Below are 15,483 nucleotides of genomic sequence, written 5' to 3' on the forward strand. Positions count from 1 at the left end.
CCGAACGCTCGGGTTCGGTCGTATCATCCGATCTTCGCTTATCACTCAAAGGTAGTTTCTTTGGTTGTAATTCTTTTGTATTATTTTCTCAAATTTATTTATCTTATTGTCAAAATTCTTTTCTTTTTCAAACTTATTTTTTTGGCAACCGAAATAGACCGAACGCTCGGGTTCGGTTCCAAAATTTTTCTCACCCGAAATAGACCGAACGCTAGGGTTCGGTTCCAAAATTTTTCTCAACCGAAATAGACTGAACGCTCGGGTTCAGTTCCAACATTTTTTTTTGTATTCATTTTTTTTATGTCTTATTTTTCTTTTTTATCAAAAATTCCAAAAATATTTTTTCTTTTTTCTTTTCGTAAATTCAAAAACTCCAAAAATAATTTTTTATTATTTGTTTTATTTATTTTATTTTGATTTTGGCTCTTATCTTTTTGTATGTCTATTTGTGGGAAAATCATTTCACTAGTTAAGTGTCCCTAGAAGCATGTTGTTGTATGTGTCCAAAGCCTCACCTGATTCTGAATAATAGCCTTACTGACTTGGTACAAACAAACCTTGTCTTCCCAATTAGGCTCTCATATTTATTCTAATCATGAGCTACCTAACTCTCTTCTCACATGCGATAAGAGTTTTCTGCTTGGTCCCTATTTTTCACAGTAGAGGTACTTTGGTTTCTTTACACCATCTACATTACTTTTCTCCATCTTATTCGATTCACAAACGTAACCCTTGAGACTCTCAGACATTACCGCTGAGGTTTATGGTTGCACAATTTCTGTGTTCATGATCTTAGCTTCGTGTCACTACGTGCTAAGTGAAACCCACAATTCAATACCTACTATGCATTGACGGTGAACAATAAACTTGCTCTAGCTTTCACTAATGAATTGACGGACTTATCAATGGGGATACAATGTGAAATCTCTATTTTTCTTTTGAGTGATTCCTATGAACTTGTTAAATCCCATAACATTTCTTCCCTTGGAATCCAGTTTTTTTTTTTTTTTTTTTGAGATTTTACATACATTAGTTTACCTTGCCACTTAAATTATCTCCAACCTACTTGTTCAACAGACTACACTGGTCTCACAAGTACTTCGTTCGATTTCTGTCTTATATCAAGATTAGGAATTCTGAATTGAAGCAAAAGCCACCTAAATAAGCCTAATTAAAAGAAGCCTTTCAACACTTCTTAATAAGTGTCTGATCGTTATTCAACGGGAAACCACACAAACACTTTAAGGTCTTTCCTGACTTTGAAGGAAGAGATTCGTGCCCGGGATCCATTGTTTTGTGTCTTTATTGACATCACATAATCCCTCAACAGTGTTGCTTTATTCCTTTTCTTTTACACACTCAGCACGAAAATCTTTTTGATTTTCCAAAATTCTGGTTTCATTAATTACAAGGCATTTTAACTGGATTGGCTGTTATAAAAGGGTTGTGGTTAATATTGATCCACGTGGGTGATTTTATTTTAAAGATGTCGTTAACTCTAAAAGGATAAGATGACAAAATGCTGACTCAGGAGGGAGTCCAATCGATTTGATTTCAAACGGCGCAAGAAGGCCACGCGTGCGAATTGGAACCGTTTCATCTCAAAATGGCGCCTGATGGGAAGGCGTGTAAATCAGGACTGACACTCTCTCTCATGCGTAATCATCGACAATAACAACTGTCACGCGTCAATCGCCTCCGAAAAACCCTTCGTTTTTCACTCGAAGATTTGGGAAAGATTCTTCTCTCTCCTTTACCCACAGTATAAAAGGTAACGTAAACCTTTGTTTACCTCTTTACTGCACCCATATTTCCAGAGAGCAAGAAAATCCTCCAACACTCTACTGTTCATCATCTCTCCCATCTTCTTCACAACAATGGCGAATTCTTCATCAGTTCACGCTACTTCACACATCTTGTCGATTCGTCCCCAGCATAGTTTGATCTTTGATCTTACTCCTCAAGCATACGACGCTTTCATGTTCCCAATTATCGAATGCCTGAAGTACTCGCCGATCGCTCCTGCTCTTACCAGAGCTGAAGCAGTTCCCATGGAGTTCTTGTCCTAGATTTTTGCCACTGCTCACTACGACAAGGTCGTCGACCGGATTTTCTTCGACGTGTTCGAGCACAAGGCGTCGATTTCCAAGCAGAGATTCTGCTCATTGTTAGGGTTTGAACTTGATTCGTCGAGGGTTAACCCTGAAACCATTCCAATGGGTCATCTTTTCAACATGTTCTACAACATGGGGTATACTGAGGTGTTGACCACAGTCACGAAGTTCAAGAAATCGTGCCTGCCCCCTCAGTGGAATGGGATGTTTACAGTGCTTTTCAAGGGGCTGTCTGAAAGAAATGCTGGATCAGACGGGGCAAGTCGTCTGTTCATTTCGATCATGTACGGGATCTACAACGGTATCAATATGGACTACGGGTCAGTCCTTTGGCAACAGCTCATTTAGAGCCTGTCTTCCACTTCTCGACATTCCGAGATTTCATACGCCTGTTTCTGGACTCTCGTCACTAAATGGGTGATGGACAAGTACCACATCCCCATTTTTGCTGGTGCTCCAATGTCTTCGATTGGTACTTTCCATACCACGAAGATCATTGTTTCCGATGCCTCTAAATTTTCGTTCAACGGTTCAATTCCGGAAACAATGTATGGTGATGTTCCTGCCGACAGCCGGATTATTAAAATGTACAAGGAGTTCCGACGCTCTGGTCCGAGAGAGCTTACTCCAGAGATGCTCAAGTCAATTCACGATGCTGACAAGCCTGCCCCAAGAGGAAAGAAGGGTGACAAGAGCAAAGAAAAACAGGTTGCAAAGGGAGTCAAAGGCCCATCTCCCAAGAAAAGAAAAACCACCAAGATTGTTCAATCCCCACCGCAGAAGAGGAGAAAAAACCCAACCGAGGCGTAAGCTGATCATCGCTTCATCCTCAAGCGAATCTGAGGAAGAGAGTTCTGCTTCTGAAGACTCTCCTCGTGGTAACACTCCACCACGATCTCCTACCCCTGAAGTTCACTTCTCTACTTCTCCTATCTCCTCTCCACCAGTTACAATTCCTGTTTCTATTCCCCCCATAACTTCCACCACTCAAATACCATCCACCTCCATCCCAATACCACCTCCCATATTTACCGAAGCAACCACCACCATTGTAGAAGTAAGAACCAACGTATCTGATACGGGGGTTCATACTGACGCACCCAAATCCACCTCAGCACCCGAACCCACACCAACAACCGAACATACCACCCAACCCGAACCTACTACTACTACCGAGCCTCCAACTTCACCACCACCATCTTCTCTTGCTCATGCAGCAGAGAGTGAAGAACCACTCCTTGGCGGGGAGGACATGACCTTCGATTCGGTCTATTACAGTCCGTTTCAAGTTCAGAGTGACGATGATGACGATGCTCCAGTCACAAAGAGGCATCTCAAGGAGCTACACGATAAAATCGATTCACTCATCACCTCATTTTCTACATCTCAGTCCTCCATCTCTGAAGCTGCCATTCAGAAAATTGTTGATGCTTTTTCCAAAGCTCATCAAGTTTCCCTTGATTTCCGCCACTGCAGCCATTGATGCCTCAACCAAAGCCTGTGAGGCAGCGATCGAAAAAGTCGATAAACTATTTACTGATGCTTCTTCCTTGTTGCAATCTTTACAGGAAAATGCTGACGCCGCCAGGACAAAGCTGGAACCCATTGTCAACCAGCTAGCTAGATTAGTCGCATCAGAGCTGAAGTCGTTCACTTCACTTCGTCAAACTATTTCTAACAACAACTCAGCTTTCAGAACAACCATTGAGGTGCACCTCTCCAAGCTTCAAAAAGAATTAGCTGCTGAGAACTCCCTCATGGATGCTCTCGCAAGGAAGACTACCGCTCTGAAGGTCAAGAGTATTCAACTCTCCAACTCTCAATAGGAGATTGAGTCTCTTCGATCTGAAAGAGAGGTGGTTAAATTGTGTGTTTCGGATGTCCACTCATCTATCTCAAACATCCTTGAAGCACATGACCCGATCCTCAATTATTCTGTGAGGCGTGACCTTGCAGAGAAGCTTGCTCCCGCCCTCTCTCTACTGAGCAAAATTGAAGGGCTCCTTGATTTCGTGTCCATTCTGAAACAAGGGGGAGAAAAAGAGAATGTGTCTCAACTGCCTCCTACTTCAACAGCAACACACACAACCGAACCTCCTCCAGTAGGCCAAGCCTCAGGTTCCGGTGTAAAAGACAAGGGCAAGAAAATTGCTGATGAGAGCGATGAAGATGATAAGGAGACAATTGCCGACCTTCTGAAGAAGCAAGGTCGAGATAAAGAGGATGACATCAACGCTCGTGTAGCTAGAGAGGCTGAAGAAGCCGAAAGGAGACAGAAAGAAGCCCACGACCTTCTTGAGAGCAGGAAAACTCTTTTTCCTCCTTGGACTCTTGAGAAACTGATTAAAGAAGCCATCGAAACACCCAGTATCTTGTGGCTAGAACCCGTGATCTCTTTAGATCGTTCTAACACTATCGACTCTCAGTTCGATATGTCACTGACCCGAAAGGCGTTTATTTTTCATGCCTTTGCCAACATTGTTGAGTTCCCTCATCCTCATCCAAAGGTTGATCGGGACTTAGTCGAATTTTATCGGAGGGCAGCTCAACCACAATACCAAACTTGGAGCGCTCAGAAAATCGTCAATGTTCGGGTCCTAAAGCCGTACAGGGAAGGCAACTTCACCAACGTTCGGTTCAAGATACTACAGGGATCTGCCAAGACCGAACATGCCATTTCACTTGCAGATCTTCCCAACCTTAATCCCCATGACTGGATTATCTTGCACAACATCCTTCTTACAAATGAAGCAGAATATGGTCCGATCATCGACCACTTTAAGAGGATGCTTGTATGCTATGTCATGGAAGTTGCCCTGATGGATCAGGAGATAGCGAGCGTATTCAAGAAAAAGCCTACCTATCTCCTGTTGGCTCTGCCAGTGATCTCAACATGATGCAGATGGGGAAGATTGACCCAAAGAGAAACTCCGTCATGTTTACCAGAAACGAAGGACAGAAATGTCTTTTCGCCTTGGCAGACAAACATCTCTACACCACTGCTTGTTTGGAACACGTCTTAGGGATCATCCATCGGTGCAAGCAGAACACAGCGGATGATAAAAAGTACTTTGATGATATGATTCAATGGTACATTCGCTTCAGACAGACTATCCTTGCACTTATCTCACGTCTGTTTGATACAACAAAGAAGGTTCCCACTGCTGGACCAAGCAAGAAGAAATAATAGTCTCGCTCCAAATTGACGCAAAGGGGGAGATTGTTAGGTCCAGCTTAGTGTTGCGTCTATTGGGCTCGTTAGCTAGTCCAATGTTTATCTCCGGAATGGGCCTGTCCATCCGTGAGTTTTGTAGGGTTTAATATAAATAGATGCTTGCATGCATCCTAGAACGTAATGATTAGAGACGATTAGAGAAGTATTTTCAAGTATATTCGTCATTCTTGTTTTGTAACCCTAGAAGTCCTCTACAGCGGAAGTTCTTAGTCGAGCTCTACTGAGGATTGAGTAATCCAATCATTCGACTCATTGTGATCCATACTTGTGTTTTATTTCCTTACTTTTTATGTTCTTTACTTACCCTAGTTACGAAGATCTAATCGATCAAAGAGTTTTTATAGCTCATCAATTAATATTCAGTTGAAGGCCCAATTTTGGGTCAGTCACCGTAATGATGCCCAATTCTTTGGCCACCTACTTCGAATCTCCGATAAGTGTGCCATCATCAAAGTACCATGCATGGAGCAGAAGCTTGTAATTGTCTCTAATCTTATACAAGAGCGGGTGCAACACAATGACAAAGAGAAGTGGTCCCAAGGGGTCTCCTTGTTGAACCCTAGTAGAAGACCTGATATGTGTGTTGCCTAGATATAACCTTGCTGCTTGACCATATAGGAATTCTACCCACAAGGAAATAGAGGGACACCTCCGTCTAACCTCATGAAGTAATGCGGATCTGTCAACAAGGTTAAAGGCATTAGAGAAGTCCACGGTAAGCATGGAGAGAGATTTGTCATCGTGGCGCTCACTCAACAACCTATTGGCGTTATGTAAAATGGCCTCAACGCCACCCGACACCCCGACTTCGAATTGAAAATCATTGAGATATTGGCCATTTCTTTACCAACCCCTTTCATGGCCAACTTGGAAACCAAAAGTCTCCATATAGTACCTACTGCAATAGGTCATATTCCCTTGTCAGGTTTTAAGAGCGGCGTGAGAGGAGCAGAGGCAACAAATTCTGCCAAGCTCGAAGGGCATCTTTCCCCTAACCATAGATTAACCACAGAAGTAATAGCACGCAGGAGGTATTTGGCTATAGCCGAACCTTCTCCACAAAGGGCATCTAAAATGTGTTGAGCTCTCAACCCGTCCCTCCCACACGAGGTACCTTTAGGGAAGGATTTAATTCCCCCAAGGACATTGTCAACATCCACAACCAGGGGAGGTTCTGAAAATATGGTGTTGGGCATGGAAGGCGGTGGCTTGTATGGATGCTTATCCTCCAATGCCTTCGTGGTATCACCCCCAAATGGAGCAACCCCCGAAGAACAAAAAACTTTCACCGCTGGTGTAAAATGTTCATCGGCAACCTTACGAAGACATTGTCTGACATTGGTGCTGCCCGGTGTTCTTTTCTCCTGAATGTACTCTTCTTTTTTATCTTGTTGCTCCAGTCTTGCATTGTCAACTAAATTTTTAACTAGCTTGGCGATACCGTCTTCAGTCCCCCAAGTAGCTAGAAGAAATGGCTTTTCTAACTGTCAAAAATTATAATAGTTTTATCGCTACAAAAATATTTGATATGTAATTAAATCGATAAAATGATGAAAGTGTGTATATTAATCTAAATTTTGTACCAAAACAATCGTTTTTGCATAAAAAAAACACCATGTTCTTACAAAGATGGACACTTTTAAATAATTGGTGTCAAACGAAACAACTCTTTTCCATATATTGCATTTTTATAACTTGCATAAAATCACCATTTCCATTGAATAGCATTTTTAAAGCATTTTCACAAGAAAAATTACATACACATCAAACTCTCTTTTAGGCATCATGTTTTATTACCATAGATTATTTTCAGTATTGTGTTGTTGGATAGACTGCCTACTCGGGTAAACTTAGTAGAGAGAAATGTTGACATTTCTTCATTGTTATGCCCTTCTTGCCCCTCTCAAGTAGAAGATTCCAATCATGTGTTTGTACACTGTGAAGTGGAAAAAGAAGTTTGGAGAGAGTGTTTAAGTGGATTGATCCTCCTTTCCCTCTGTTCAATAGTGTTGCAGATTTATTTTTGTGGGCGGATTCCTTTACTTCCTCCCACGTGAAGAAGAAGGCGCGACGCTTGAGGTCATTATGCTTACGTCAATTTGGATGATATGGATGTTCAGAAACAGTGTTGTGTTTCAAAACACTAAGATGAAGAGGAGCTCAATTTTTGATAGTATTTTTTTACATTCTTATGATTGGTTTTCTATTAGAAGTAGTCATAGTAGTATAACTTGGATGTGTTTTATGAAATTTATCAATTTAATTATTGTGACTTGAAGTCCTAATAATGAACTTCTAGTGTTTTCATTAAATCATTATGATTACTAGATTCTATAAAGTCAAATAATCAGTAATTTCGTATCAATTACAATAAAGTGAAGTATTAAATAAAAATGTAATCACTTAATTAGCTTTCTGCATCAAGTTTCATTACAAGTAATTATCTGATTCTGATTATCTAATAACACGATAAGTCTTTCAAAATGCACCTCCAAATACCAAAATGAAATTCTCAAACTTAGGGAGTAATTTGGCATGATTACGTTCTCAACGTGATTGTTTTGTAAAACTAAAAATAAATAAAAAATGAAAATCCATTTTTTTTAAAGCATTATTACATTCTTAAGGTGATTGTTTGTAAAAAAAATTAAAAATTACATCTAAACACCACACAAAAGTCTTAACTGAAGGACTAGTCTATAAGTAGAAAAAACGAAAAGAAAAAGGAATGTTGACAGTGGGATTTGAACCCACGCCCTTTCGGACCAGAACCTTAATCTGGCGCCTTAGACCAACTCGGCCATATCAACTCATGTCTTATAGATCAAATGTATAACTTAAATAATTAGATACTAAATATGTAACAATGTGTAACCTCTTGATTTCAATTAAGATCATGGCTTTTATGTCATCTCAATTTTCTACAAAAACGTCCACGCAAAATATAATGCTTATGCCACATAAAAAATTAACGCTTTCACACTTAAAATTTTGTACTGTTTTTCTTTTAATTATAGCATGAAAGTTCATATTTTAACGCTTTCACACTTAAAATTCCTTCTTTCTTTTCAGAAATTTCTCCATAAAAGCAAAAGAGATTTTATATCCAGCTTTTAACTTTGAAAAAAAATCAAATCGAATGAAAAAGATTTATTTTGAAAATATGAGTTTAACTTATTTATTTTAGAATAAAATTTTCATAATTAAGATATATTTTGAAAGTTTTTATTATTATTTTTTTTATGTAATTTTACACCTTTCAAGCATATAATTACTTTTGCCAATTATTTTTATAGTTTAAGCTTCATCTATGCACACTAATTTTGCGAAACATACTCTTGGTTTGGAGAATCATCCACTTCATCATGAGATTTTTTTTTTTTTTTTTTTTTTTTTTTTTTTTTTTGCAAACATACTTAATTGAATGTACAATTTCTAAAAATGTTAAAAAGCATAAAATAAACAAAAAATACAATGTCTTAAAATACATTTCTATTTCTTGCATTTTATTCAAAGGTCGTGATCCCAAACCAGACAATTTTTCCATGACTTTTTTACCATCTACTTTCAATAATTAATCTAAACCATAAAAAAAACACCACAAATAGATCTAACAAAACAAAAATCAAATAAAATTATACAAAAATCACATCCAAATAAAATAAAACTCTTGTTCTCTCATATCATAACATTTTAATTCCTCAACTGTTGATAGGTTTTTTCCCTTTTCTTGCCCTTTCTAATTCTGATTCGGCTTCTTTAAGTTGCTCTTGAAGCCTTGAAACTCGTATCTCTATCTCTTCTAGTGTCCCTCGAATAAACAAAGGTTTATATGGTTTCAAGAAATGTTGTGAAAAATCTTTTAATGCTTCCACTCCACAAACCTGTCAAAAACACAAGGGTAGATCAGTCAATTCCCTTTTTCGTTTATCAAATACTACAAAAAAGAAAATAGGGTCAACTTTTGAAAGTCTTGTAATCATAGGTTGTACCCTTTAATGTTAATAAATAAGTTGTCCATCAACCCTCAAAAGTCAAACATTTGATCTTTTTTCAACAGAGTAGTAGTACATTATATTATATATTGTGTTATTAATTAAAAAAAATAAAATAAAAATCCAAACACATAATTAGTAAAGAAATATTTACCTCTTGAGGAAGCAATGGCAACTTTGTAATATTGAAATCATCATATAACATGTAGAATTGATCAAGGTATTTTTGCTGCATTTTCATTCGAGCTTTCAGCAATTTAGATTCAACACCTGAAATAAAATCCAATGTAAGCTTCATGAGTATACAACAACATGAACAATATAACAAAAAATCTTTTAAGATATTTAAATTACTCTTGCATCATTTAAATTCCTTTTGTTGTGTGAAAAAAAAAAACATTGAAACAACATCAACTTGCTACAACTTGTAGGTTGACCCTTGTTTCAAGATTCTAATTAGGATATGTCATTTTATGTGTCTCATTTACACAAGTAAAAAGATAAATAAAACCATAACTTTTTTTTTTTAAATAAAATTGTACCTTCTTCATCAAAAAGCACTTGATTGATGATAATATTATGTGTATCGATTTCAAATTTAGTGAGTTCTTGAACCAATCTCTCAGTTTCATATAATGAGAGGAATTCAGGGATGCAAACGCATACAAAAGTTGTCAAATCCTGCAATAGAGAAAGTAAAGATATGTTAAATTACCTATTTGCCCATGGTCAGTAATTACTACATTATGCTCCTGTTCTTGTTGCTTCTAATAGGAATCTTGCAACACATCCATTTTGGGAGTTTTCATGTTAAATTTTATTCAACCATTACAAGATTCTCCTATTGTTGTTACTACTCAAGGGTATTTTAGACATTTGACTAAAATATATGCAGATTACCGGATCTTTGAACTGTCTGTTGACTTGTTCAATAACTTCTTTCATACCCTCGAGCCTTCCCAATATTGCATCCTCACCAAACTCTTCTCCAACACCAAACATACGAGTCATCTGCCATTATTTTTTTCACCAATTCGTTAATTAAAAAAGACCAAAAAGGACATTAATATGTTTGTTGAATAACTTCATTTAGAAACACAAAAGTTTATTCCTTGATAAGAAAATTTACTTTCTACCGATTATAATATCATCTTTTCACATACTACTTACCAAAAATCTTTATAAAAATTGCCATCTATATTCCAGATTTCCAGATACAACATATTATTAGTCTTCCACAAGAACTCTTGAACTCATAGTTACAAAGAGGGGTAATATAGTACTTTTCCATTGGATAATCAATTTTTTAAATTTGAGCCCCGAATAATCAGAAACTTTTCAAATCATAATAACCAAATAATCAAGTAGAAAACATGCATCCAAACACGACTTTAAACACTTATTATCATATCTTTATTATTTTCCCACGATTTAGCAAAACAAAAATGCTAAATTTTTAAAAATGAAAAATAAATAATACCTGACCCAATAATCCACCAAATTTACTCTTTAAAGTCATCATTTTGGCAAGACCTTTCTCTAATGTTGATGGGAATTGCAACAACCGAAGTGTATGACCAGTTGGAGCAGTATCAAACACTATCACTGAGTAATCCATCGTTTGCACCAACCTAAAATTAATATATATAGATATTTTTTTTTTTTTTAAAAAAAAAAAAAAGTATTTCTTTTTTAGAACAATAAAGATAAATACTAGTAACATTTAAGTCACATAACAAATGGAAGATTTTTTGTTCCTTGCGAAATATGAAGAGAAGAGCACCTAATTGGTTGATTAGAAATCGATTACGATAGAAGGTTCTTCTACTTTATTGTCTTGGAGGGTATTTTAGTCATTTTATTTTTAACAACAAACAGACACTTCAGTAAAGCCGATTGTTGCAGTTTGACAAGATTTAATATCATAATTTATGACGTGAGTCTCTGCAACTGAAGTTGAAAAACCATTTTTGTTCTGAATGCCATGGTAAATGCAAAATGACCAAACTATCCCTAACTTTAATCAACAGATAGATAATCTTATTTTCATTCTCTAAGTTCCAATAACCACTTTGAAAAATGCATATCAAAACACATTCTTGAATCTTGACAATGTAGTAATTTACATCCACTAAAGCTAAATCATAAGTCCAACCTAATAGCCTAATGTTCTCAAGGGCTATATAGCCTATGTACAAGAAATAGCAATGCACTATGACATCATATTTACATTTCTTTCTATTATACAATATTGTAATTTAAGTTTTTTTAATTTTTTTATTAGAACATTATATTTTGAAAAATCTATCCAACTATAGCAATGAAAACTGCTTTGTAAGTTTGTATATGAATGATATTGCTATAATGTGTGATGTTGTATTAGGAAGACATTAAAGTAGGATGTTATTAATTTATAATAAATTAATCAGTGAAAGTACATTTCCATTTTTTGATTGTTATATTTCTGAATTATATTAAAAGTATAAAAAAAAACAATACTCACTTTAGCATCTCAGCAAAACTCATAGCCTCATCAATTCCAGGAATTGAATTTGCTAAATCAGATAGAAAACCATCCATTCCATCTGAACTACCGGTTTCTTCAGGCTCCACAGTGGGATCCACCTCCTGTAAAAGACCAAAATACCCTCATTTAGCAAATAAAAAATACTTAAATATAATTAAACTGGCAAATTACAGAAAAAAACCATTATATTTTGGGCAGTTTTGAGGTTTAGCCACTTATACTTTACTTTTTTTCCAATCAAACCATAAATGTTTCAGACATTTTTTATTTTTCCAAATTAACCATTTTGAACCAAAACAGGTCAAAAGGGTTAAAAATGTGTGAAAATTTCATGGTTGAATTGAAAAGATAAAGTATAAGTAGTTAAATCGCAAGATTTTTTAAAATGTAATGGTTCTTTCTGTAATTTTCCCTAAATAAAAATTTAAAAATTATTATAAGTAGTTGAATTTTATTTTGAAGTCCATTCCTTTTCCTACAAACCAAACGTGTCACAGATTCCTATTTGTTTGACAGATTTCATTCCTTCCAAAAACATTCTATGAACCCTTAATTCAACCTAGATCACATAACCCTAATCCCAAATATCAAAATCAATCAAGAAACATGAACCCATTAACTAAAGATGAAGTCTTGGGAGAAGGAGCATTAAAAAAGATATGGTTATAACCATTGTTGTAGCTTATATTAATAACCATTTGTTGAAAATAGATGTCATGTAGATGCTAAATCCAATCAACTTTTACATACACTCTAAATATTCTAATCGATCATGAAACTTGAAACTAATTACCAAAGACTCATCATAGCATACAAAATGCTGAAGTTTTGTTGGATAAACAAAATCAACAAGTTATAATCGTAAATATTGTCATCATAGCATATAAACTTCTACTAAACCATATATCATCCAAGTTCAAATGATCCCAAAACACTAGAATTAACCGATAAATGTGAAACTAGTCTAAAGAGTTATCTACAAACTATGATTTTCTCAATCTTTGTAAACAGGCTTGAATTTTCTACCTTCTTTTAAAAATTGAGCAACCAAGTTCACATACATCTCAAGTCAGTGAATAAACACAATGAAGCATTGTAAACAAGATTGAATCTCTTTTACCCCTTTCTGATAATTGACTAATCAAAGTTCACATAAACCCTAGATTCCCCCATATAAACTCCAAATACTAAAATCAATCAGGAAAAGCAAAATTAACCAGCAAAGACGCATCATAGCATACAAGATTGCGAACCCATCAACCAATATAACGGTTCTTCAATGAATAACCAAAATACAGCATATCGATTTTTAGAATTCGGGCAACCTAGTTGATATAATTCAAACAATTATTGAATCAATAACTTTAAAAAAATGGAAATTGAGTAGCATAAGACTAACCATAGCATACAAATTGGTGAAACCATTAACCAAAGTAGGAGATTTTGTGAATCTTTGTTGGAAAGCATCGCTGAGATTATGAGCTGGGTCAGTTGAGATGATAAGAACAGAGGATCTAACAGAAGCCAAAAGGATTGAAAGAATTGAGCTGCACGTAGTTTTCCCAACACCTCCTTTGCCACCAACAAATACCCACTTCAAACTCTCTTGTTCCAATACATTGCGAATCGTCCCTTCTGGTATCTCTTCTTGTCCAGCCATCTCTACCCCTTATTTTCTCTCTGTTTTATTATTGAGTTTCAGTAATTTTACAGAAACCCTTAAAATCGGAGAGGGAGAGAGAGAAAGCGGTGGTGATTTTGGACTTTTGGTGATGGGTTTTTGATGATTCTGATGTGATTAGTTTAGTTCGGGGATAGATCTACACTGATGGGCTCTACGGGATAAATGATAATTAAGAAAGTTCTATACGGAAGGTCAATAGTGGGATAGGTTAACTATAATAAGGTTTTACATTAACATTTTTTTTTTTTCACTTTTTATTTTTTATTTTCTTTTACATACATCAAGATAGTTCTTATAATCGTTTAAAAAATATAATAAAATTTTAATTTTGTTCATATTAGGTCTTTAAAGTCTTTTTTTTATATATTACACAAACATGGTTGTAATTTAAAGAGGGGTAATAAGGTTTTAATTTTGTCCACATAATAGGTTGTTATTTTTAATATTTTTATCATTTCATCTAACTTTTTTACAATTTATATTAATATCTAGTTAAATGGTTTCATTATTTCATCTTCTCATTTTAGTCGCTCATTCACTACAACCACCGTTTCAATTGAAAAGTTACATAACGATACATAACATACAAATACTCTGTCACATAACTCTGGTTACCTACTCAAGGTAAAGTATAGTGAGAAGACTCACCTGGCAAGCAGAAAGCAGATATCTCCATACTTGAATCTCGAACTCGCCACCGCCTAACACGTAAGGCAAAACTCTCATGACTGTAACTCTCGAGACTAGAATCAATCCTCTCAATGCACCTTCTTAAGGGTAAAAGAATATTTTACCCCTCTCTTGGCCCAAAGGCCACATCGCTGACCAAACCCTAAAAGTCAATGGTCAACCCTTGGTCAAAATCAAAGTCCTCAGTCAAAGTCAACCCCTGACTGACCCTACTCGCCGAGTCAACCCTATGACTCGCCGAGTTCCTATAATCAGAACTTCACTCAATCCGCGACCTAACTCGCCGAGTCACTCCGAGACTCGCCGAGTCCAACAACTCTGAGTCCACTCGCACACAACTCACCGAGTCATCCCTTGACTCACCGATTCTCGACTCAACCAGGGAATATCGGGACTCTTCGACAAGACTCGCCGAGTCCAAGAACAGACTCGCCGAGTCTAAGACTATCATCAACTTACTCGCCGAGTTGTTCATACAACTCGCCGAGCTCCAGCTCATCTTCAAGCAACTCGTCGAGTCCACTCATGTGACTCGCCGAGTACCACCGGTCTGAATCCACTCAGAAGCATTCCAGGCCATGCAAATGATCCAAAACATAGGTCTAGTCTCATACAACTCATCCACCACGTAAAGTGGCCAACTTTACGTGAATCCAAAGAGATCTAGGCCTTATTCACTTATAACTAGGGTTTGGGACATGCAAGCTTCACTAAACAGTCCAACATAGGGACTTTCATGCTCTCTGATTCTTCTCCATTTCAGATCTGAGGTAGCAACCTCAGATCTAACCTCTAGACTTCCAATTTCACCCATAGACTAGATCCCACAAACCCCAAAATGAAGAAACAACATACAATCAATCCAAGAACGAGATGTTACCTCCAATGGACGCCCCAACTGCAATGAAATTCGAATCCAAGCAAAGCCCCTTGCCCCAAGCCTTTAATCTCACAAGATTCCTTCAACAAACTCCTCCAATGCTCCAAATACACTCCAATCTTCTTCAATCACAATTTCTAGGGTTTCTGGACTTCAAGAGGGAATAAAGAGGCTGGGGGAAGGATATAATGTTCTTTAAATAGGGCTCAACCCCGAGAATTAGGGCTTTCTCCACTCAGCGCCTACTCGCCGAGTCCATCTCATCGACTCGCCGAGTCGGCTACTTAACACGCGACCAAGCCGCGACTCTACTCGCCGAGTCCATCCATGGACTCGCCGAGTCGCTCTTTCCCAAATA

The 15,483-nt window shown here is 36.8% G+C and overlaps 1 protein-coding gene and 1 non-coding gene across 3 annotated transcripts; both read right to left on the reverse strand.

The window, feature by feature from the left end:
* Positions 1-8,078: 8,078 nt before the first annotated feature.
* Positions 8,079-8,159, reverse strand: TRNAL-AAG (transfer RNA leucine (anticodon AAG)). Its single transcript has one exon. It is a non-coding gene; the product is annotated as a tRNA-Leu (tRNA).
* Positions 8,160-8,824: 665 nt separating this feature from the next.
* Positions 8,825-13,698, reverse strand: LOC111880799 (ATPase GET3A). 2 transcript variants are annotated; one of them, XM_023877215.2, is made up of 7 exons: positions 13,271-13,698; positions 11,848-11,972; positions 10,825-10,975; positions 10,245-10,355; positions 9,887-10,025; positions 9,499-9,614; positions 8,825-9,233 (listed from the first exon to the last, which is right to left on the reverse strand). In XM_023877215.2, the coding sequence occupies exons 1-7, from the start codon at positions 13,529-13,531 to the stop codon at positions 9,051-9,053; spliced, it is 1,086 nt and encodes a 361-aa protein (XP_023732983.1). In that variant the 5' UTR covers positions 13,532-13,698; the 3' UTR covers positions 8,825-9,050. The 2 variants fall into 2 exon arrangements, with proteins under 2 accessions (XP_023732983.1, XP_052625564.1); XM_052769604.1 differs by lacking the exon at positions 13,271-13,698 and adding an exon at positions 12,676-12,682.
* Between the last annotated feature and the right edge of the window lie 1,785 nt (positions 13,699-15,483).

This window comes from Lactuca sativa, chromosome 3, assembly GCF_002870075.4.
Source record: "Lactuca sativa cultivar Salinas chromosome 3, Lsat_Salinas_v11, whole genome shotgun sequence".
NCBI lineage: Eukaryota > Viridiplantae > Streptophyta > Magnoliopsida > Asterales > Asteraceae > Lactuca > Lactuca sativa.

Excerpts from the sequence above, each read along its gene's own strand:
- LOC111880799 (XM_023877215.2), bottom strand. The coding sequence starts at position 13,531 with ATGGCTGGACAAGAAGAGATACCAGAAGGGACGATTCGCAATGTATTG. Across the intron at positions 9,615-9,886 it reads AGTGCTTTTTGATGAAGAAG|GTGTTGAATCTAAATTGCTG; the intron begins GTACAATTTTAT and ends ATTTTATTTCAG. Across the intron at positions 9,234-9,498 it reads TGCCATTGCTTCCTCAAGAG|GTTTGTGGAGTGGAAGCATT; the intron begins GTAAATATTTCT and ends TGTTTTTGACAG.